The following is a 23,108-nucleotide window of genomic DNA, read 5'->3' on the forward strand; positions in this document are numbered from 1 at the left end:
GGCAAACACGGAGGAAGTACCACCTTTGTAAAGCTGAGACTGAGGGGATAGGGCAATCCTTGCCCCCTCCCCAGCTCAGCAAGGGGACCAGATTGTTGAGGAAATGGCTGGTGACAGTGAATAGAAAGAGCCTATATTGGAGCAGGGTGACATTTGAAAGGGGAGGCGGTGGATCAGGTAATGACGTTAGAACTGAGGGGGTAAGAGAGGTAATAGGGAGGAAACCTTCAAAAGGATTAAAAGCATAGGCTGATTGAAGTTAAAGGACCTCAGGGGTCACCTGCCCAGCCCTCACATTTTAAGGTTGAGGAAGCTCTGCCCCCAAGAGCAGTGGTGATCTGCTCAAGGTCACAGTGAGTTACTGGCAGAGGAAAGACCCGAACTCAGAAACAAACTCTAAACCTCCTAGGGTTTGGTATTTAGACTTTCTCCCGGACTTAGAAGGTGCAGGAGGCTCATCGATACTCCCTTCTCCATCCGCATGGTGCAAACCCCAAAACCTCCAATTCTTCCAGCAAGCGAATGCTATTTTTTAAATGACATCTTTTCTAAAATATGTCACCAAGTACCACTCCTGCCGGAGACGCCTGGAGTGGGGAGGGCGTGTGCGAGGAGGGCGGGGGCAGAGGCGGCCGAGGGGCGGCCGGGCGCTGGCCGGGGTCCCGGGGCGCGGCGGGGGGCGGGGGCCGGCGGCGGCGAGGCGGCCTGCAGGGAGCAGCCGAGAGCCGGCCGGGCGCGCGGAGCTCGAGCCCCAGCCCGAGCGGGGCGGGGGAGGGAGGAGCCAAGAGCGGCCGCCGCCTCTGCCGGAGGAGCCGCGGGGCCGCCACACTCGCCCCCCGCCCCCCCGCGCTCACTCGCACTCACACCCGGGCGCAGGAGGCGGGCGGCCCGGGCCCCACCAGCCCTCCATGGACGCCCCCAGCACGGGGCGCTGAGACCCCGCGTCGCTGCCCAGCCTGGTCTAGCGCGCCACGCCGAGGTACGGGGGAGGGAGCGAGGGGGCATTAATATGCAAATGCATCGCGATTGATTATGCAAAGCCGCGGGGCTCTAGGGCCAGCTCCCAGGCGGGCTGGGGGCGCCCGGGGGTTACCCGCTGCCAGCCTCAGCTTTCCCCGGCGCCCCGGTGACCCTGTCACAGCACGGGAGCTTGCAGCTTACGCCCTGGGGAAGGGAGGTGTTGCTAGGAGGTCGGTGGGCCCCAAGGTTCGCCGGCGGAGATGGCGTCCAGGCCTCCCCCTCGAGGGCCCGCCCGGCCTCTGTCCGGCCCGTCCGCTGCGCATTCCCGGGCCGGGCCCCGCTGCTGGCCGCCGGAGCTCCCCCGCCCGCCGCGCCGCGGTTTGTTTACGGTGCGCGGGAGTCCTGTCCCCCCAGCCCCCACCCCTAGCCTTCCAGGCCGAGGCCGAGTGGCCTTTGCAAAGCTGCCTCCAGCTGGGGAGGGCAATATGAGTGGGGTGGGGGGTGGACTTGCACGGGCCCCGGGAGAGGAAAGTCCCCGTCCCCCCGCCACCCCCACCCCCCCGCCACTTCATCCGCCTCCCCAGTTGAGCATGGCTCTCTGGTTGCAACACTCCTAATTGCAAAAAACGCTGCTGGGGGTGAGGGAGTGTATTTGAGGGTCCCTAGATGATTAGGGTTGCAAGCTAGGGTGGTTGGGAAAAGGGAGGGAGGAACGGCCCTGTGTTTTGTGTGCCCCCCCTTTGTTTCCCCCCCCTTGCAACGTGTCTCTGGTGCCCCTTCTTTGGCTGGGGCCCTGCCTTGTCCGGTGTGAAAAAAAGGCATGGGGGTGGGGGGGATGATAGGGGCAATGGAGAGAGCCACCATTTCCAGGGGTGGGAGTCGCAGAAGGAAAGCTAGTGGGCTGGGAGCCCACCCCTCAATGCTGGCTCTGGCCGCAGGAGGAGGCAGGGAAGAAGGGGGCTGTTGTCCAAGATGAGGGGGGAAGCAAATGTGACATGCAGACACAGAGATATGCCCATACAGACAGCCACATGCACACCCAGGGACACCCAGGCAGACTCAAGGACAGGAGCCGCTGGACACACCCACATGGGGACAAGGGGAGAGGCAGGCTGCGGCTGCACGCGGGTGCTCGGAGGGGTGGGACACACCCATGGGAGACCAAGAGCAGGGAGACTGACCCATGCACATACCCACGAACAGGGTCACACAGAGATGCTGTCACACACAGGGACAAGAAGGAGTCACTGTCACCCACACAGAAAAAGTCACTATCGCACGCATGCATGAACACAGAGCAGTTGCACACAGCCGCATATTACAAAAGACCCTGTCACTCACAGGCACACACGTGCTCGCATGAGCCCAGTCACACAGGCATCATCGCCTGCTGTGACAGTGATTGTCACTCAGTCAAATGCAAACGCAGTTACGCATCAACACATGTATACACAACTTAGCAACAAGTATTTTCCTGGACTCTGTGAGGTTCTGTAAAACCCCTGCGCCTAAGAAAATTAATCTGTCTGAATGAAAAGACTTTACTGCATAATGGTGCGAGGTATGCATTCACGATAACATTCTCGGTCTCCGTCACTTGTCATCCCACCCTGCTAGATGGTGAGCTCCTTGAGACCTGGGAGAATCACTGAAAGAGCTCTGGATCCCATCCAGAGCCTAGCACAGGAAGTGCTCTGTAAATACTTGTTAATTGATTGACTGTGGGAACTCCGGACACAGGTGCACTCATCTGCACACAGTCCCTGCACCCACGGACTCAGGTGCAGAAGGCGTTCACAAGGCTCAAGTCCACACAGTCACAGGTCCACGCCAACAGTTGTGTCCAGACAACCCCAGATGCACACACTGTAGCTGTGCAGTCAGACACACCCCTAGATGCACACATAGTCATAGACTCTTTCCCCCAAGCTTCCTCCTGTCTTCTTCCTTTAGGCTCAGCTTTTTTTTTTTTTTTGGAGGGAGTAGAAAGTAGAGCAAAGAGAGTAGGGGGGCAGGGGGGTTCCAGAGGGCCGAGTCATGGGCCTGAGCAGTTTCCACTGACTTCCAGCAGCTGGGATTATCCTGGCTGCTGGGGGAGGGGGGTGTCGGGGAGAGCTGGCTCCTAGGGAGCGGTCCCTCTCCCCACCCTACAAGCAAATGAGGGGTCTAGCTGCCTCTGCTGGGGTCATTTTTCTGAGCCTTTCCTGGGGCTGCTCACTTGCCCCCAGCTGAGTTCCTGCCTCCCACCAAGAGTCTGGCCCCTCTTCCCACCTCTGCCCTCCTGTCTAAACTTGGAAGCCTTCCTTAGGAGGCCGTATGCTGGTGAGTGTCTGGGTGAGTGATGTGTTTTTTTGACTTGGAATATCTCTCTAACGCTGTCTCTCTGCTGCTCTGTCTTGCTGTGTCTGATTCTCCCTCTCCTTGTTTCTCTGCCAGTCTGTAACTCGCTCTCACCCTGTCGCTACCCTGTTCTTGTCTCTGTTTCTGCCATAGTCTCCTTTCTCAGAGCTGGGAACTGGCAGTGATGGTCTTCATACTTTTCCAGTTGTTAATGCTCAAGCCCCGCCCCTCGCCGTGCCTGCCCAGCCTCTGGGGTCACTGGGAGGCTGGGGTGGGGGGCGGGGGGCTCAGCTGGCTGCTCAGGACATCCTGCGCTTCCTCAGTGCTGCAGCTGCAGCCAGCAAGTTTTGGGGGCTGGGAATGGGGGGAAGGGAAGGGGGTCAGTTACACCTATGCTGACCTCTCAGGCTGGCAGGCTCAGCCAGGGGACACCAGCTCTGTGGAAGCCCTGGGTGTGCAGGCTGCAGCTAGCTAGCGCCTAAACAAGCCAGTGAGAGGCTCCCCACCATGCTGACCCGCTGGAAAATAATTGCCACCAAGGGCAGTGGTGGGAGTTGGCAGGATCCAGCTGAGCTGGGTCCATGGCAGGACTCACAATGGCCTTTCTCCACACCCCTGGCAGCTGAGACCCACCTCAGAGATGCCCAACAGCTGTGTCCTCTTTGCCCAGCTGCCCAGACTATGTGCAGGACAGAGCAAGGCCCTCTCCCATGAGTGCAGGCTCCAGCCCAGAGTGGCAAAATGGGCAACTCTTCCAGAGAGGGAATTTGAGCAGGGGCCACTGGGGCAGAAGGCCCAGAGCCTAGGGGGCACTGGGCATTTCTGGCCAAGCTCCCCTTGAGCCATGGCCTATTTGGTAATGATTCTACCATAGAGAATCCACGGGCTGCTACAAAAGGGAAACTGAGGATTGGTCACAGGGAACACATAGCTGGATGAGAGAAAAAGGGTATCGTTCCTCTAGCAGTTAATATGCTGTAATGGTTAAGAGCAGGGAATTTTTTTGGAGTTAGGCTGCCTGGGTTTGACTCTCAGCTCTGCCACTTGCTGGTTGTATAACCTTGGGCAAGCAATTTAACCTCTCCCTTGCCTTATCTGTAAATTGGGGATAATAATACCTACCTCATTCAGCTTTTTGAGGATTAGAGGAGTTAGAACATGTAAGATGCTTTTAAAAAGTGCCTGGTGCGTAACAAGCACATCCATCCATACATTGTTAGCTGCTACAATGGGAGAGCCTGTGGGTCTGGGGTCCCTTGGATTTCTTGGAGAAGCTTGGTGGAGAATTGGATCTCCTAGACATCACAGGAATGGGACGGGCCCAGGGGGTGGGGGGGGGAAGCATAGTGAGTCCCTAATCTCCAGCTTCCTCACCCTTCATGTCACCTCTCTCTCCCCCACAAGTTTTGGTAACCTGGAGCCCCTCTGCCTTGCCTTCCTCTACCCTCCCCTTTAGCTGCTGCTTAAAAGGAGCCCTTGGCATCTCAGCCTGGGACATACCTCCCCAGTTACGGCCATGTGCATCAATGTTTGGGCATCACTGCATCTCTGTCGGGACAAGTCTGAGTACTGGGAGTAGGGGAGAGAAATAACAAGGAAAGCAGGCTCATCTCCCCAACCCCCCTCTCTTCTTATGTGTAGAGTACAGCACCCTTCCTCTCTCCTGGGGATGCAGCATCCCAGCTAGCTACCATCAGTCAATCAACCAGGACCCAGGCTTGGCTGACACCAGATTCCCTACCCCTGTCCGAGGGGGCATTAATGTGAAGGGCAGTGGCACTGAGTAAAGACCAGTGTGGTAGACATGGCACCTTGAGATCCAGGGTCTGTCCTGGGTTGCCTCTTTCCCTTTGTGAGTCTGGTGATAAGACTTCTCTCTTCCCCAAATCCCTTTTAATTCAGCCCCTCCCCTTCAAGGTGCAGCAAGGACAAGGGAGTGATGCTCTATGGTGGGCCACTGGGGAGCCTCTGGAATGGGGGTCTAATCTCAACTCTAGTTCTCCTGGTTGCAAAGGTGCTTGGGGGACTTATGTGCCTCTTGGGGAAGGAGTCAAGCATGACCACAGTGGAAAGAGCACTGGCTAGGAGTTGGAGGCTGGGTTTCAGCCATTCACCAGTTGGTGACTTTGGGCCTGGGTTTTCATTATCTGGACACACTGATGCCTACCTCACTCAGAGTGATGGTAAAGGACGTAACATGGGATAACACCTGTGTTCAACCCATGTCACATCCTGCCATGGGAAGCAATGCCTGTGGATTCTCCTCCCAGGGCCTGGCATGTTCCAGGGTGGGGATACACATGCCGCCTGGAACCAGAGAGGATTCTCAGTCTCTCACAGAGGCATCTGGAGCTGGTGTGTGGTGGGGGACATATGGTTTTCAGGAATGTGGTGTTGCCCACCCTCCTCCCTGGCAGGCCAAGGCTGGGGTGCCAAAGGGGACCTCCCTTTGTGTGAGGTGGTGTAGAAATTCTCTGGGTAGACAAGGGGAGCAAGATGGAACTTACTGGTGCCTAGGAAATGCTATCCCTGCTCCCCAGCTTTGGGGGTGAGCACTCAGTGTGGGAGACCAAGGACTGGGGTTAAAGGTTAGGGCCAAAGGCGCAGCCACACCCCGAAGCAGTGGCAAAGAGCAGCGTATCTGGCCAAGCCCCCAGCCCACCTCTTCCTCCTCTCCTCCTCTTGTAAGGAAGAGATGAGCTCTTGGCTCCCAGAGTCTTAGCTGCCTGTTTCATTTTCTCTTTTAGCCAGGAGCGTGGGCGGGAGAAGGAGAACGGGACCCGAGGCTTTGGTGGCTATCGGCGTTTTTGTACACATCAGTGAGTGGGTGTGTTGTGCGCGCAACCATGTGTGCGTGTGTTGTGCATGTGTGGGTTGGGGAGGGCTCAGAATATCCGCTGGAACCGGGTACTGGGAGCCCGTGGCTCTGCGCATGCGGAGTGAGTGTGTGTGTCTGCACGTGTCCGTGTGTGTGCCGATTCTCAGCTGCATTCACTTGCTCTCGCCTGCGCGCTCGGCTCTCGCTCTCTCACTCACACACACACACACACACACAATTTTCAGTCTCTCGCTCTCCCCCTCTTCCTCCCTCTCTCTCTCCATTCCCTCCCTCTCCCCCCTTCCTCTCTCTTCCTCTCCCCTCTTCTCTCCCTCACTCTCCCTCTCTCCCTCTCCCAGGTTCGCTCTCTCTTCCTCTCTCTCCCTGCCTCTGCCACTTCTGCTCGGGTGGGGGCTAGCTCCCGCCTCCTTCGGGTGGCTGAGAGAACATCCTTGCCTTTCTTTTCCCCTCCATCATTCCCTTCCCTCCTGGGTGATGCTCCCCAGGGCTTGCAGACAACTCCTCTCTAAGGCCTCCCCTGGGAAGGGGGAAGTGGGGAAGGGAGGACCCCAAGCTCTGTGCCCATGATGCCATCTGCAGCAAGCGCCTTGGCCCAGTGACATTCATGCCTCTAGCATTCAGCTGCCCCAGCTCCAATTACCCGGCTGGCTGCTGGGGGTGGGGGGATGGGGAGAATGTGCCATGCCCAGCGTGGGGTGTTACTAACTCTGCCTTTTGGGCTTCTTGGATCTCCACCTCCATTCTTGAGAGGAATTGGGGCAGGGGGCATGAAGTTATGTGGGCTGGCGGGGAAGGGGCTGAGCTTTGGGGTGTGGGTGTGGGTACAGCCGTGGTCACTGGGCATGGGGGATGGAGGTGACCTCCAGACCTGGGCACCCACCTTGATACCTGACTGGAGCTGGCCTGGGGTGGGCAGAGGGAAAGGAGAGCAGCAGGTGGGTGAGGTTTGGGGGGCGGGGGGAACACAGCCTTTGATGTTAATACTGGGCATCTGGCCCAAGTCAAGGCTGCTGTTTATGTCTTTCTGTTTCTGACCTGCTGGGGGGAGTTTCCTGTTATATTCTTTTGGGGGAGAGGATCTTTTGTTTAAGTAACCAATCTCCCCCTTATGTCATATCCCCCACCCCCATCTCCCATTCTCTAGCCTCCAAGGCCCCACAGTGGCTAGGAGATCAGACTTAAGGGTCACTGCCCTTAAGCTCCAGAATCCCATCTCATGGGGGCCCAGCGAGAGCCCACCAAGGAGTACTGCCTTCCTCCCTTCCCTCCCTCCCGCTTGCCAAGCTGGTGCCTGCTCCTCTGTCATCTCACACCTGCCAAATAGTACCTTCCTTCCTGCCTTTACTCCTCTCTTTCCTACACTAGGATAACAGCCAGTTGGGTGGGGTAGTCCCACTCTGTCCATACCTGAGAATGGAACAGGGGGATCTGGGGGAGGAGAAAGAGGTCCCAGCCCCGAGGAGCATCTACCCCTCAATGTAGGGGCCTCTGTTGCTGCTGCAGCCTCCACCATCAAGACTCCCAGGGGCTGTTGGTGTTTGTGGCTGCCCACGGGAGCCCACGTTGGCATGGGCGGCAGTGTCTGCACACAGATGCCTGTGTTTGCCTGTGCATGCCCGTATGTGTGTTTGGGCTACAGTGGCCACCCGGGCCCCTTAGCATCACCCTTCTTGGCTCCTATAGTTTGGAGTCTGGACATCAATGTCACATAATTGGGAGTAGGGGGAAGTATCTCCCCCCACCCTAGCAGCAGGCAGAGGGGAAGGGGAGAGGGAGGTGTGAACCTACCCACAGCACTATTAATAGCCCACATGCCAGGCCACCAAGAACCAGCTGTCACCGTGGAAACCATTTCTATTCTCCCCTCCCCCCAGCCTCCATGGGGTGGGACTTAGGCGGGGCATGCAGCACCCCCCACCCATCTTTCTTTGTCACCTTTCTCTCTTTGTCTCCCCTCTCCTCCATTTGTCTCTCCTCCCCTTCTCTGTCCTCTCTACCTCACCCCTTCTCTCCCCGTCCTCCATCTCATTGTGGCCTTTCATCCTCTCTCTCTACTTCTTGTCATCCCTGCCCAACTCTTTGTTCTTGCCCCTCCTCCTCTTTCTTCTCCATCATCCCTTCTACCCCTTTCCTCCTCTTCCTCGCCTTCTCTCAGCTCCCTCCCCTGTGTGTGCGTCTTTCCCTCTGTAGTTGGCAAGAGGAGGCCTGAGCTTTCTTTAGAGCATTGAGGACAAAGTTCAGGGGCCCCACACAGGAGGGGCCAAAGCTAAGAGGAGATACTCAGGGGAGTAGTGTGTGTAGAATTTGGGGCTAGATTCTGGGGGCTGGAATCCCCTCTGGCAGCCCCAGGAGTCCTTTGGGGCAGTCCCTTGGGTCTGCAGGACTATGGAGTGGGACAGTCCTGCAGTGGGAACCTGGCATGGTGCCTGTGGATGCCGCATTGGCCTCTTGTCTCTGTCCCCCCATTGCAGAAGCACTTAAGCTTAATGAAATGCTTCCCCCTTCGCGGGCACCTTGCCCACACTGCCAACCGGCAGCTCTTATCTGACAAAGAGGGATTTGGTGGCCAGGCCAGCCAACAGGTGGGTCTTGTGTCCAGCTGTTCAGCCTAGTCTCAGAACCCCATAGCTCCACTCTCTCCACTTCCTTGGGGCTGAGCCTCCGCCTCTGCAGGGGGTGTGCCAGGAAGGAGCTAGGGGAATTAAGCTGGACTCCAGGAGGAGGGGAGAGAGGCCGCTGTTCAGGGGGGGTATCCCTGTCCCACCCGCTTCCATGCTGACCTTTTTCTGCCCACAGCTAGCACAGGCTCACGTGGTATGTGCCTCCCTGCATGCTGGGCCCTGTGCTTGCTCTCTGTGCCTCAGAGGCCCAGGTACGTCCCTAGAGAGATGATGAAGAGTCCCAAAGGGTTCCAGCCTCTTGCTAGGTGCCAGATGAGGGTGCCCTCAGCAGTGAGGGCAGCACTTTAGTCCTCTACCCACTGCCAGGGGCTCAGCCTAGCCTGGGTTGCACGGACAGGCACCAGGGCACCATTCAGCTCAGCACAGAGGTGAGGCAGAGAAGGAGCCTGCCCCTCCCCCTAGCAGGCACGTGCAAGCCCTTGGCAGTGCCCAGACACATTTGGAGTTAAGGCTGGGCTGGGGAGGGGGAAGGGAAAATAAACATGATGGCTTAGGTTGGCACTGCCCCAGGTGTGCCCTGTAGCAACTGGCAGTGGAAGGGGTACGTGGTGGAGGGGGTCCTCCAGAACTATGGCCTGGGGCAGGAGCTGCCCATGCCATGTGGCTGCTGCTGGTGTTCCCTGCCCAGCTTCACCACAGCTGCTAATGCCCATTCCCACACACCATGACCCTCTTCGCCTGTCCTCAGGGCTTGCTCCCCAGGGCTGCCCCTCTCTCAGCATGCCCACTCCTGTGCCTGTCTCCTCCCCTCCCCGGGGGCGCTTGGGCCTCTGGCTGGCGAGTGGATTTTTCCAGCTTCTGTAAACAAGTGGTGGCAGCATGCCAGGTGGGCAGGAGACAGGCGGGGGCAGCACCGCAGCCAGGGTGTGCCAAGCACCGAGGCACAGCCTGGGGGGAGACAGGGAGACACTCAGACCCAGAGAGAGAGAGACATTCAGATGCAGACAGACAGACCAAAGGAAGCCTCGCTGGGCACAGATAGAAGTGGAAACAGAGGCGAGAGAAAATAGCCCTCTATTGTCCAGCCCAACCCCCACAACTGCCCTGGCCCCCTACCTCTCACTGCTCTGGCTGAGAGCAGCAGGCCCCACTGCCCAGTCCCTGGGCATCCCCACCCACTCCTTCTCCTCCCCCTACCTCCACCCCTAGGGCTGGCTATGCCATTATAAATTTATAACAGGAATTTCTCCACAAGCCAAGAAAAACTTGACCTACTTTCTTGACAGCTCCCTGGGCTAAGGCTCCCCGCCTGCGCCCCCCCCCGCGCCCCCCCACCCTCTCTCCTCTCCAGCCCCCAGTGCCTAGTCCTTGTCTGTGGGGGTATCAGTGGCAGAGTGGGCCACCCTTCTGTACTCCTGCCACGGTCCCCGCACTGGGGGCTTGCCTGAGTGCAGAGGCCCTGTCCCACTGCCCTGCCCAATGGCCTGACTTATCTCTCCCTTCCCCTCCCACCCTGGCTCCTTATCAGTTCCTGGAGGTGGGGCCGGGGGGCCCAGGGGCGAGGTCCCTGGTACAGTAGGCACGTGATGGAGGTTGTGTTTGGGGAGCTGCACCCTTTGTCCCCCTCTCACATACCCACACCTGCCTGTGTGTGCAGACAGTAAGCCTCAGGTCTGTAGCCTGTGGTCAGAGGTGCAGTGTAGAGGGAATGGTGGGCCCAGGTTGGTACTACGCTGGACCCCAGGTAGCGGAACACGGCTAGCATTCCAGGGAGGCTGCGAGGTTTTTATCCCTGAGTGACTTGCTTACTAGCTGTGTGAACTTGAGTGAATGATCAAGCTTTCTGAGACTCAGTTTCCTCATCTTTAAAGTTCTCATGCCCACTTTGGAGGGCACATACTATCTACTCAGTCAATGAGTGTTAGTTTCCTTTCCCCTTCTCCTTGCCATCCCGATGGGTGGCAGCTCAGCTAAACCAACTGGGAAGTCTGGTCCTCAGACTGGGAAGTGTGATTTGGGACCTTGAATGGGAAGCTCTGGCGTCTTTGAGGGGCTAGAGTTAGGGACCCACAACTCGGCGAGCAGCAGGGAGGTCAGCTCCCCACTGTTTTCAATATCTCTCTCCCTTAAGGCACTTAGGTGGGCTCATGACCCCTGTGTGCTGCCCCCATGCCCCACCCTTCCTTCACATTACCCCCCATGCCTGAGCTGAAAACTGCTTCTCTCTGGTCCCCTTTTGCCCTATAATACTGATGAGTTTTGGGAAAACTTGGCTAGAGGGATGGTAACAATAGCTAACATTTAATGGACACTTATTAAGGGCCAGGCACTTGATCAAATGTGAAGATTGAGACATGGTATATGGATTACCTCATTCTTTCCCTCCATGCTTTTCCATGTCTGGGGCTTAGGATGTGGATCACCAGCCTTGCCTGCTGTACCTGTTGATCTGAGCGGTTAGCCTGGTCCTCTCCCTGTGCCTGCCCTCCATGCCCACCACCATCTTGTTATGAGCCCCAAGAGCCCAAAGTGTTGCCACCAAAGGAATCCTATCCACCCACCCCCGCCATGGTGCCACTTTATCCCTGCCTCTCTCCTCTCTCTGCAGGACATTTGGACAGGACAAGACTCTGAAACTACTCCCCCAGCCAAGCACCCCCCCACGGACCCAGCTTGCCCCCCAACCTTACCACCTGCCACTCCCTGGCCCCTCTCACCGCCCGCCCCCCTTGGGGCGCAGGGCATGGTGTGAAAGGCCAAGTGCTGAGGCAGGCACCATGGGTGCTGTGCCCTAGGGCCTGGGTGGCGGGGGGTGGGCGGCCTGTGGGCGTGTCGGGGGGGCCAGTGTGCCCACCCCAGTCTCTTGGCGTGCTGGAGGGCATCCTGGATGGAATTGAAGTGAATGGAACAGAAGCCAAGCAAGGTGGAGTGTGGGTCAGACCCAGAGGAGAACAGGTAATGGGTCCAGCAACGAGGTCGTGCCAATTCCAAGGCAGCAGGCATGGTCCCCTGGCTGGGCAAAGGAGAGCAAACTTGGGCCTTTTAAGCACCTCTAGGGGGATGGGCATGAGGCCAGCAAGCCTGCTGCCTACCTTTGCCCAGGAGATGAGGTCATATTCACATGTGGCAGGGAATTAGGCACCTGGAGTGTGAAATGCCCATTTCGGAGCCGGGAGGTGACGCAGAGCAGAGTAATTCAGGCAGCAGGCCCCCTTGACAGCGCCAGGCAGTCTCCAATGCCCTCAGTGTCCCCTCAGCCACCCTCACCTGAGCATATAGAATGCAGACAGCTTGCCATTTTCCTCCTCTCCCACCAGCCCGTTCATATCTGACCACTAGTGTGCCATCCATAAGCCATGGTGCATGTGACGTGACGTTTCAGGCACGTGCACCAGTAACTATTGGTCACAGCCCGCACTTATATTGGGAACCTATTGGGAGCCCCACAAGCTCTTCCTTGTTCATGGGCAAGGGCGGGCACTGCCATGGGACTCCTCCCAGGAAGTGGAAGTGAATGCCAAGTATGAAGGTTTTACTCACACATGGAAGAGGCATCAGCCCTGCACGCACAACTGGGGGTGGGTTACCTATGACCTGCATTGCCCTTGAGAGCCCTGAGGGTCTCTGCCTCTCCCATCGGCTCCAAGTGGCACAGAGCTCTGTGCCAGTTGGCGTGGTGCCCCGAGATCTGGGTACAGCCTGTGCCTATGGCCAGGGAGAGGGTGGGGGGAGGGGGTGCTCTGGGGAGCAGTGTGGCTGTTGCCTAGGAGACCAGATCCTGAGCCAGGAGGCCGGAGGCCTGGCCAGGCAAAGCCCTGGGGCCCAAGACTGGGTCCCTGGAGGGGTGGAGGATGTGGGTGGATGGGGCTGGCAGTTGGGTAGGGCACCTGGGGTACCCCCCCAAAGCATCACCCCACGGGGGGACTCTGAAAAAGATGAAGCCTATCACTGCGTAGCTCTCGCTTGCAGCCTCTGTACCTCCCTGCCCAGACTTCTGTGAGTCTGGGAGAGTCTGCTCAGAGAAAGGCGGGAATGCCAGTTCCTGGTCCCCCAGAGCTGCAGCCCCTCCCCTGTCTTCCTCCCCTCCCCCATCTCCCTGCACCACCTTGTGGCTTTCCCTGGGACTGCACCCAGAGGCTGTGAGTCTAGTTAATTGCTGAAGACTGCCAGCTCAACTGGAGCCTTGGTGGCCGGGAGATCCTCCGCACCCACCACTCCTGGAGGCGGGATTGAGATCTGACCCTCCAACCATTGTAGAAATCAGACAAGGGTAATCTCCAGGGTGTATGGAACATAGAGCTGTCTGTGACTGTGACCCTGGCCAAGGTCACTGTGTCAGTGTGTTGGGAGCTGCTTTGGGCTCCAGGGGGAGGGGCCCTACAACATGCACACTCAGGTTATGTGTGGGAGGTTATACAATCTGTGCATGCATGTAGAAGGCTGTGTAACTTGTGTGTGCTACAGTTATGTAACACATGTGGAGAGGCTGGTGACATGTATGTGCAGTGGCTGAGGATTGCTATTACCTTGCATGGAGGGGCCCAGGGTCCTTGTCCTGGCTCAGACTCCAGTGCCCAGTGTCACCAGGTTTGCTGCTCTGTTAAATGGAGGCTGTGGACACGGACTCTGGAAGTCCCTTCCTATTCTCATATTGTTCGTTCTAGCTTCCAGTTGCTAGGCACTATATGTTTTCAATCACTGTGGTTATTTAGCATGTGTGCATGACCTGGAAATCAAGCAACATGTTCATTGGGGGTGGGGGATGGTATTATTAGATGCCTGTCCACAGGGTTGTGTAACACATGGGCATATTCTAGAGGTCATATACCACATTTGAGAATGCCCTGAAAGTTGTACAGATATGTAGATCCTGGTGCTTATTTCCCATGCTTGGGTTAATATTGAAGGCTGCATAGTTATTCATATGTGCTGGTCTTATATTGCACATATGTGTGTGTGTTCTAAAGATTATACAGCTTTAAGCATGACTTGAAGATTCTTTCTGCATATGTGTCATGTAATGAAGGCTTAAATATGTGGATATCTTGTGGATTATGAGTGTTTAGGACTTTATAATGCGTGTGTGTCTATCTGTGTGTGTGTGTATTGGGGCCCTAGAACATGCTTGTGCCCCAGCCAAGCCCCTTATCTCTCTCCCCAAAGCTTCTAGATAACTGGATCCTTCTCAGTTTTGTCAGCTGACCTGGGTTGGGAATGGAAGGTAGAATGAGGACACCAGATGGAAGGAGTTGGGCCTGGGGGATTCTATAAGCCTATTGGATGAGGAGGGGGCTGCCCAAAGACTGCTCTGTGATTCTGCCCACTTTGCCCCCACCCAGTGCCAGGTCACCAGATGGAAAGCGAAAAAGAAAGAACGGCCAATGTTCCCTGAAAACCAGCATGTCAGGTGAGCCTGGCTATGTGTGCCCTTTCTCCCTGCCCTCAACCCCACCAAACCAGGCCTGGGCTCTGCTGGGGCCTGGGCGCATACCAGCAGCTCCTGTATCCTGTGGGGAGAGCCTCCTAGAGGGCTTGGGATGGATTTGTCTGGAGGTGAGAGGGGTGATGTGGGCATGCCCCAGCCTTTGAGGATGGATTGGGTCAGGAAGGGCCTCTTCCCTTCTCCTATAACGCCCTCGCCTGAGCCCCGCCCCCCGAATCAGGGCCTGGGCTAAAGGGCCGAAGGGCTACATTCCCCTGAGATGAGCTGCTGACGTTTGCTTCTCCTTCTCCCACATCCCCTGCCCCTTTGATGCAGCAAGAGAAAAGCCCTGAATGGGCAGTCAGAACTGGGATTCTCCATATTCTTAGGGAAGGGGATGGACAAGATGACCTCTGATGTGTCTCCAGGATTCTAACTGGACACAAAGAACCCTTCAGGGAGGCTGGGCTAGGGAATGGGCCAGGAAGGAAAAGTTGGGGGTTGGAGAAAGTGTAGGAGCCTCTCTGCTGGGGGCCCAAGCCATGCCTGCCTCCGTTCCTCCCTCCCAGGGTATATCCCTAGTTACCTGGACAAAGACGAGCAGTGTGTCGTGTGTGGGGACAAGGCAACCGGTTATCACTACCGCTGCATCACTTGTGAGGGCTGCAAGGTATGGACCAGTCAGCTCCTGCCCCTCCCTCACCACCACCCCATCTCACTCCCTTTAAGGCCCCCACAACCTGGCACAACAGACAGCTCTATAAACATGTAACCTAAAGCCCACCGTTACATCATCATTTCTCTTCTCTTATTCATTCATTCATTTATTCACTCATAATCCCTGCTCTGCCACTCATAGGTAAGATGCTTAATCTCTCTGAGCCTCAGTTTCTTCATCTGTAAAATGAAGATAATCATACTACCTACCTCATAGAGTTGTTGGGAGAATTAAATGAGATAATTCACATAGTGTATTTACAATAGTGATAGGCACATAGGAAGCACTCAATAAATGTCAGCTATCATCCATCCATTTGGTGTATTAGGTGTGAGGGGTGTAGTGTATGCCCTGCCCTCAAGCTGCTCACAGCCAACCAGAGAGAGACAAACATCAGCTGAAACCAACATCAGTGTTTTTCAAAATGTGGTTCATGGACCACCTGCAGTACTAGTTAAATGCAGATCCCCAGGATTCATCCCAACACTACTCAATCAGAACCTTTTGTGGTGGAGCCCAGGAATCTGCCTTGGAAGAGGCTCCCCAGTTGCTTCCACTGCACCTGGAAGGGTGAGAACCAGTGCTGGGGAACATGGTGGGGTGCAGATGAGAAGAGGATGGCAGAGTCTCCTTGGGCAGAGGGGACAAGATCGTAGACTTGGGGAGGCTTAATTAGATTTCGCTTTGGACATTTCAACCTGCATGGTTTTTCCAGGATCATCATCACCTGAAAATGTAAGACCTTTCAAGAAACAGAAATATTTAAAAATACATTAAGGCTTCAAGTTCCTTTCTTTCTTAGTATCAACCAAACCAAGACCACCAGAGATTTAGAGTCCCAGAGCAGTGTTCCTGGAAGCAATACAAGCAGTGTAACATAGAGCAAGGAGCCTCACCCTCAAGGACATCTGAGTCCCAGAGGAGCATCCCAAAAGGACAGAGATGCCTTGGCCCCCACACTAGAGTTCAATGTTGTAGGTCTAGAGTGAGGCCCAGGAATCCGTATTTGTGGTAAGTCCCCTAGGTGATTTTAATGCACCCCAGAATCTGAGAGCTCAGACCTTGGTGTCCATACCTCAGGTCCAGTTCTGGCTCTGCTCCCCATTTATTCATATGACTTTGGACAAATCGCTTAGTCTCTCGAAGCTTCAGTTTCCTAGTTGGCAAAATGGAGATAGTAACAGTTCCTCCCCATGGGGTTGACACGAGTGTTAAATGGCATGATGCATGAAAGAAAAGGCTTCTAAGGGCCTGGCACATATGAGGCATTCAGCAGATACTAGCTCTTCATGTTAATACTACCGTCTTGATTCCTGAGGTTTTTCCTTTAAAAGTAAAGACTAAACATGATACATAGAATTGAAAATTTTCTTTTAAAGCTACCAGAGTTCATACCCAATGCCTTTTCTTGACTTTTTTACCCCCTATTTCATGAATTCCACCTGTATGGGCAGCAGGCAGCATGTATGAGGATGGTTTTTGGGTCAGTGTTGTTTTTAGAGTCATTTAGCAAGATGGAAAATAAGGTATTAATTGGACTTTGAAAGCTGCTATTCCTCAAGCCTCGCGGCCCCTCACACCATCTCAGGCCCCAATCTTCCCACTGTGGTCGTGATCCTTACTTCCACCACCACCAGCACGCATGTACCCCCACCCCTCAGCGGCCTGGGGGCTGAGGGCATGTGTTTCTAAGGTCCTTCTAAGTCCTGGCAGAGCCCAGTGACCCTGGGCTTGCTGTGTCAGGAGGACGCCAGGTTCCCTCACTAATTCCCTTCCCCTCTAGTGAACTGCATGGTTGATTCAGGAGGGGGGAGATCATGATCACAGCATGCTTGTCTCCCCCTACCCCAGGGCTTCTTTCGCCGCACAATCCAGAAGAACCTCCATCCCACCTACTCCTGCAAATATGACAGCTGCTGTGTCATCGACAAGATCACCCGCAATCAGTGCCAGCTGTGCCGCTTCAAGAAGTGCATCGCCGTGGGCATGGCCATGGACTGTAAGGGGATCGGGAGAGGGTCGGGCCAGGTGGCTGCGAGTGGGAGTGAATTCAGATATGGCAGCTCCCTTCCAGGGTACCCTCAGGACCCCCAGGGCAGAGGGACAATCAAGGTCAGGCCGATGGCTGAATGAATGTTGAGAATCTTGGTCCCTGCTGCCCTCATCTTTGGGGAAGAAGAAACGAGATTCTTCTGTGGGCCCTGCACACAGGCCCCAGTGCTTACCTGCCTTGCACCACTCCAGGGCCTTAGAGGGAGTTGTTAGGTAGAAAAAAGTCCTGAGCACCCCACCCCACCCTAGCACAGTTCCTAACTACCAGAGAAGGCACCCCACTTTGGGGTGAGAGAGGGCATCTTTCATTGGCTAGGGATTGGATGGCAGGGTCATCTAGTAACTACTGTCACCATAACCCTTTAGACCAGAACGTGCAGTTCCTCTGGATCAGCCCAAATTGGAGTTGATGTGGTCCCAGTGATTATCATGGTCCAGGTTGTGCCACCCAACTGCTAGGTGATTTGGGAAGTCGCTTAACCTCTCTGGCCCTCAGTTTCCCCAACCTGTACACTGGGAAGAGTAGTTCCTGAGAGGATTATGGAGAGTGTCATGCACACTCTGTGTCTGTTGTTGACAGTGGTTCTAGATGACTCGAAGCGGGTGGCCAAGCGCAAACTGATTGAGCAGAACCGGGAGCGGCGACGGAAGGAGGAGATGATTCGATCACTGCAGCAGCGACCAGAGCCCACTCCCGAAGAGTGGGATCTGATCCATGTTGCCACGGAGGCCCATCGTAGCACAAATGCGCAGGGCAGCCATTGGAAGCAGAGGCGGAAATTCCTGGTAAGGGGAGAGGGGGCGTGGGGAGAGTGGCAGCCAGGTGGCTGAGAGAGGAGAGCAAGCTCAGAGTCTTGACTCCTCCGGGAAGCCGCCTTAGTTTAATCTGACCCAAAGCTGACACTTTTCACACCTTGGTGGTCCTGATTCATACACCTGTATATGTGTCGCTACTGTCTGGGTCCTGCCTATTCCATCTGATTGGAAGCTCCGTGAGGACAGGACCCTGCCTTCCTCATCGAATTTCCAGTGAGCAGGGGCAACCTCTCCCTCTTTTTCCTGCCCACAGTGACTGGGCGGAGAGGGTGAGGACACAGTCGTGTAACAGTATTTTTGGGCACCTGCTGGATGCCAGGCATTGTGTTAGTCCCTGGGAAAACTGAGTACCAAGTGAACAGTCAGCTTGGGAGGAGCTGGACAGTTGGTCATATCTGGTGGGGGAAGCTAGAAGCATCTGGTTCCTGGTGGAGTATGCCAGGGGGTAGAACAGTGCACTGTTAAGAGCATGGGCTCCAATACCAAGCAGATGTGTGTGTCAGAAGTGAGACAGCCTGGGTTCAAATCTTGGTTCTGCCACTTACTAGTCATGTGACCTTGGGCTTATTAGCTGCACTATGCCTCAACTTCCTCGTCTGTGAAATGGAGATAATTATAATATCTTCCTTGTAGGGTTGTGGTGAGGGTTAAATGAGATAATGTGTGTAAAACATGTAGCCTAATGCCTGGCCACATATTAAATACCCATTATAGCTTCTATTATTACAACATTACTTCAACTACTGTTATGATTATTATTACTAGCAGACTTGGAGCTCTGGCTCTCGTCTATTCTCTGCCCCAAGGTGAAGGAGAAGCCTTAGGCCTGGGACACAGCAGTCCCGAGCTACGGTCCTGGCGGCCCCCGTTCCCCAAGCTGCCTTGGAGCTCCCCCTGGTGGGCAGGGAGCCTCAGTGAGAGGTTGAAAGGGGTCTGCAGCCCCAGCTGACCCCCATCTCTCCCTCTAGCCGGATGACATTGGCCAGTCACCCATCGTCTCCATGCCAGATGGAGACAAGGTGGACCTAGAGGCCTTCAGCGAGTTTACCAAGATCATCACCCCGGCCATCACTCGTGTGGTGGACTTTGCCAAAAAACTGCCCATGTTCTCCGAGGTGAGTAGCTGGTGGGAGGAGACATGGTGCCACACTGGAGGGAGACCTGGCACTGCTCCTCATGTCACCCAGTCCCAGCACGTGCTCATCTGAGGTTCTCTGAACAGGGAGCGATTCCTGTAGGTCAACACACCCAGCGTGTACACACACATACACACACACACAAACACACACTCACTCTCTGGGCTACCTGATCCCTAAGGAACCAGCAGGTTCCAAGTACCCAGTCTCTCCAGCCCCTCCTGGGCCCTCCCTGCCCCTCTCCCTGCCAAGGGTACGTGGCCACCCCAACTCTAGGCAGCTTGAAAGTTCTCCTCATCTTAGGGTACTAACTCTGGGAACAGCTGCCCTACTAGCTGTGTGACCTGGGCCATGTTTTCCAACTCCCCTACCTCAGTTTCCTCATCTGCAATGGGGATGGAGATAATGATAGGACCTAACTCACAGCATAATTGTGAGGTTTAATGAAATAGGGCAGCACAAGGTTAGCTATTGAGAGTACACATTACTGGCTGAGGCCACTCTCAGAGGGCACTCATGGGGATACTGGTGGTGAGGGGCATGCTGAGTGTTCCTGTGGCCCTGCCGCTTTGCAGCTGCCTTGCGAAGACCAGATCATCCTCCTGAAGGGGTGCTGCATGGAGATCATGTCCCTACGGGCGGCTGTCCGCTATGACCCTGAGAGTGACACCCTGACGCTGAGTGGGGAGATGGCCGTCAAGCGGGAGCAGCTCAAGAATGGCGGCCTGGGCGTAGTCTCCGACGCCATCTTTGAATTGGGCAAGTCACTCTCTGCCTTTAACCTGGATGACACGGAAGTGGCTCTGCTTCAGGCTGTGCTGCTAATGTCAACAGGTACCTGCCGATTGGCTGGGAGGGCTGTCGCTCTCTCCCTTCCTTAATCCTACAGTCTCTCTCTGCTCCTCAGCTTCTCTGCCCCCAAGCTTACCTCTGTCATTCAGGCCATATCTGTCACCCAGGCCCATCCTCTGTCCCCTCTCCCCTGCTCTGTCATCTATTCCCCTATCTGTTCTGCTCCCCAGGCGCATCTCTTGCCTCCTTATCCCTCCCCTGCTCCTTATCCTGTCTTCGCCCTGTTCTCTCTCTGCCCCTCATCCCCTCTCCACCCCCATTCCCACCCCACCTCTCTGACCGCCAACCCTGCTCTCTGCCCCCTAGTCCTGTCCTGTCTCCAAGTTTCCTCTGCTCCCAGGCTACCATTTCTCTGTCGCTCTGTCCGTCTGTCCTCTTATCCCTCCATACCCTGTCCCCTCAGTCCTCTCCCTCTGCACTGCCGTTGCTCCTACACCCACCTCCCACTGTGTTTTTCTTCCCTCGCTCTTCTAGCCTCTCCGCCTCGGGCTCCCTTCACCCACTCCCCCTCACGCCCTTCCTTCCTTCCCCACAGACCGCTCGGGCCTGCTGTGTGTGGACAAGATCGAGAAGAGTCAGGAGGCGTACCTGCTGGCGTTCGAGCACTACGTCAACCACCGCAAACACAACATTCCGCACTTCTGGCCCAAGCTGCTGATGAAGGTGACTGACCTCCGCATGATCGGGGCCTGCCACGCCAGCCGCTTCCTCCACATGAAAGTCGAGTGCCCCACCGAACTTTTCCCCCCTCTCTTCCTCGAGGTCTTTGAGGATCAGGAAGTCTAAAGCCTCAGGCGGCCAGAGGGTGTGCGGAGCTGGTGGGGAGGAGCCTGGAGAGAAGGGGCAGAGCTGGGGGCTGAGGGAGACCCCCACACCTCTTCTCTCCTCCCTCTCATCCTTGGATAGATTCAGCTCCCACACACCCCTGCACTGCCCCGTCCCTCCTCAGAACCTCCAGCCCTGGGACAGGGCAAACCAATGAACTTGCTATGAAAAGGACAGTGTCAAGGCTGGGGGGCTGTGTCCTCTGAGAAGGTAGGGCAAGGGAGAGAGAGCTAAGAGAGGACAAGCCATCTTGACCGTAGGGGACAGAGGATTGTGGGGTGGGGGAAGATACCCTCAACTCACCCCCTACACACACACAAGAGAGAGCCCCCTGCCCAGTTCCTTGGCCTAGGTTCCCCCTCCAGGCTAAGAGCCTCTCTGTTTCCCCAGATGCCTGGGTGCAAAGGAAGGCTTGGCTTGGCTCCTTCCCTGGAAGTTAAAAATTATAGTCATTCTAACTGCACTTTGGAAACCAGGCAAGGGGAGAAGATAAATGAAGAAAAACTAGACAGAAAAAGAAACAAAGAGAACGAGCAATTGATAGAGAGATGATATTAAGTTATTAACTGAGGCTGGCCAGAGGGGAGGACCCCCCTACCACCCCATGCACTTTGAGAACTGCCCCTCCTCCCCCCGAATCAGAGAGAACTGCCCCCCACACCAGGTCCCCAAGGGCAGGGCTGCCAATCAGAGCTGTGAGTTAACACCACAGGGTCCTGGCCACCCCCTCTTGCCTTGCCCCTCCCTCTGTGCCCCTTTGGCACCCCCACCCCAGTACTCCTCTGCTCTCTGCCACTCGTGCCCGCTGAGTTCCATCTACCTCTCACGCTGGATGCCAGCTGGCCCCTCACCAGCCTGCCCTGCTGCCCACACAGCTCCCCTTTCAGGTGCCCAGCCCCAGGGGCCTTCCCTGTCCCCTCCACTCCGTCCGCACCTTGGCACCCACACAAGAAAAACTGTGGCTCAGGCTCCCGCCCTCTTCACATCCTGCAGTATTAGCTACAATCCAGATGCTGCTGCACTGGGGGGCAGGGGGGGTGTGTGTGAGCCTCTCCCAGAGCCTCCGCCCCCTTAGGACCCTGTTTCCCATCTGTCTTCTGGGCTCTCTCTAACCTCTGCCCTCCTCTTTCCCCACTCCCGCACAATGCACTAACCCAGACTCTGGGTGGGCAGGCACCGGAATGGGGGTGCTTAGATAAATGGCACTTAGCTGGGGCCCCAGGGGAAGGGGCGGTTGGTGCTCCTCCTTTTTTCTTTGAAGCTCTTTAGGCCAGCCGCCCTTCTGCCCCTGGGACCCCTTTCCCCTCTTCTTTTCTCTAATTCAGGGACTTTGGCTTGAGCCACCTCCCACCCTCCTGGGGAGGAGTGCTCTGTGGGTCTGCACGTGGGTGAGCTGCCCTCCTCTTCCTCCTTTTGACTGTTGCCCACTCCGCAGGGGAGAGAGGGAGAGAGGAGGTGGCCCTCCCGTGGGTGGGGGAGGGGCGGGTGGGGAGGGACAGCGCAGACCAGAGGGCCCTGGGCTCAGGGCTGCATGTCGGCAGGGATGGATGGGTGGACACAGATGCCCCCGGAAGCCATGGGGAATGGGGCAGGGGTGGGGGGGAGGGTGCCAGGGCTTCCTGCGCTTTGCACTATTGGGGCAAAAATGTCTTAAGCAGTGGGGAACCTGCCACCCCACCCTGACCCTCAGCCTGCCACAGCCCCTACACATATGCGCGTGTGCGCACATACACACACGCGCGCACACACACACACATACACACATACACACACACGGGAAGGCAATGCTATGCTGCCCATCTGGGCATGTCCTTCCCCCACTGTTCAGGTGTTCCAACAGGGGTGGAGGGTCTGGAAGAGCATCCGCTGTCACCTGTGCATGTGCCTGCCCCTTCCCTCTTGGGCTTGTGGGCTGCCCGTGCTGTCTTTGTCTCTATCCTCTCTCTCTCCTGGGGTACTGATTCCTGTATTACTCCAGTCCCATGGATAAGCCCTCTTGTACCCTCGTTCTGCCCCTGGGGGCCCAGTGGAATTCCTGACCTGTCTGCTGTCTCCCCCATCCCTCCATCCCCACCTCTACCCCTCCATCCCCATTCTCAGCCATGGACATGGTGGAGAAAAGGCCTTGAAGAGGCTTGGCCTCATACAGGCACTTGGAAATCCCCCCACCCCTCCCAATCATATGAGCTGTGATCCCCCACTCTGACCCCTGACCCCTCCCCCCCCACTCTCAGTGATCTGGAGTGTATGTGTGCGTTTCTCTGCGTGAATGTGTGAGCAAGTACACGTGGTGGGGGAGGAGCCAGGGGGACTCAGGAGCGCCACGCACCTGCTCTAGAGAGGCAGCTGTCCCAGTCCCTGCTTTGGAAGTGAGGGACAGGGCCCTCTCCTGGGGGCCATTGGTGCTAATGAGGGGGATGGCCTTGACGTGGGTGCTTAGCATGCCTCCCCCAGTATTGGCCCGGGGCACTAGGGCAGGCAGGGTGGGGCAGCAGGTGCAGTATTGGTGGGGGGAGGGGCTGCTGGG

General features: G+C 56.3%; 1 protein-coding gene across 1 annotated transcript; it reads left to right on the forward strand.

Moving 5' to 3' along the window:
- Window positions 1-839: 839 nt before the first annotated feature.
- THRA (thyroid hormone receptor alpha) lies at window positions 840-22,054 on the forward strand. The gene is made up of 9 exons (XM_014790726.2): window positions 840-979; window positions 11,369-11,715; window positions 14,100-14,167; window positions 14,752-14,852; window positions 16,752-16,899; window positions 17,533-17,738; window positions 18,737-18,883; window positions 19,480-19,738; window positions 20,292-22,054. The coding sequence occupies exons 2-9, from the start codon at window positions 11,663-11,665 to the stop codon at window positions 20,540-20,542; spliced, it is 1,233 nt and encodes a 410-aa protein (XP_014646212.1). The 5' UTR covers window positions 840-979; window positions 11,369-11,662; the 3' UTR covers window positions 20,543-22,054.
- The last annotated feature ends 1,054 nt before the right edge of the window (window positions 22,055-23,108 follow it).

This window comes from Ceratotherium simum, chromosome 16, assembly GCF_057802395.1.
Source record: "Ceratotherium simum simum isolate JZ-2026a chromosome 16, ASM5780239v1, whole genome shotgun sequence".
Lineage (NCBI taxonomy): Eukaryota > Metazoa > Chordata > Mammalia > Perissodactyla > Rhinocerotidae > Ceratotherium > Ceratotherium simum.

Coding starts and splice junctions, on each gene's coding strand:
- THRA (XM_014790726.2), top strand. CDS start 11,663: ATGGAACAGAAGCCAAGCAAGGTGGAGTGTGGGTCAGACCCAGAGGAG. Junction 14,853..16,751: donor TCACTTGTGAGGGCTGCAAG/GTATGGACCAGT, acceptor CCCCTACCCCAG/GGCTTCTTTCGCCGCACAAT. Junction 19,739..20,291: donor TGTGCTGCTAATGTCAACAG/GTACCTGCCGAT, acceptor CCTTCCCCACAG/ACCGCTCGGGCCTGCTGTGT.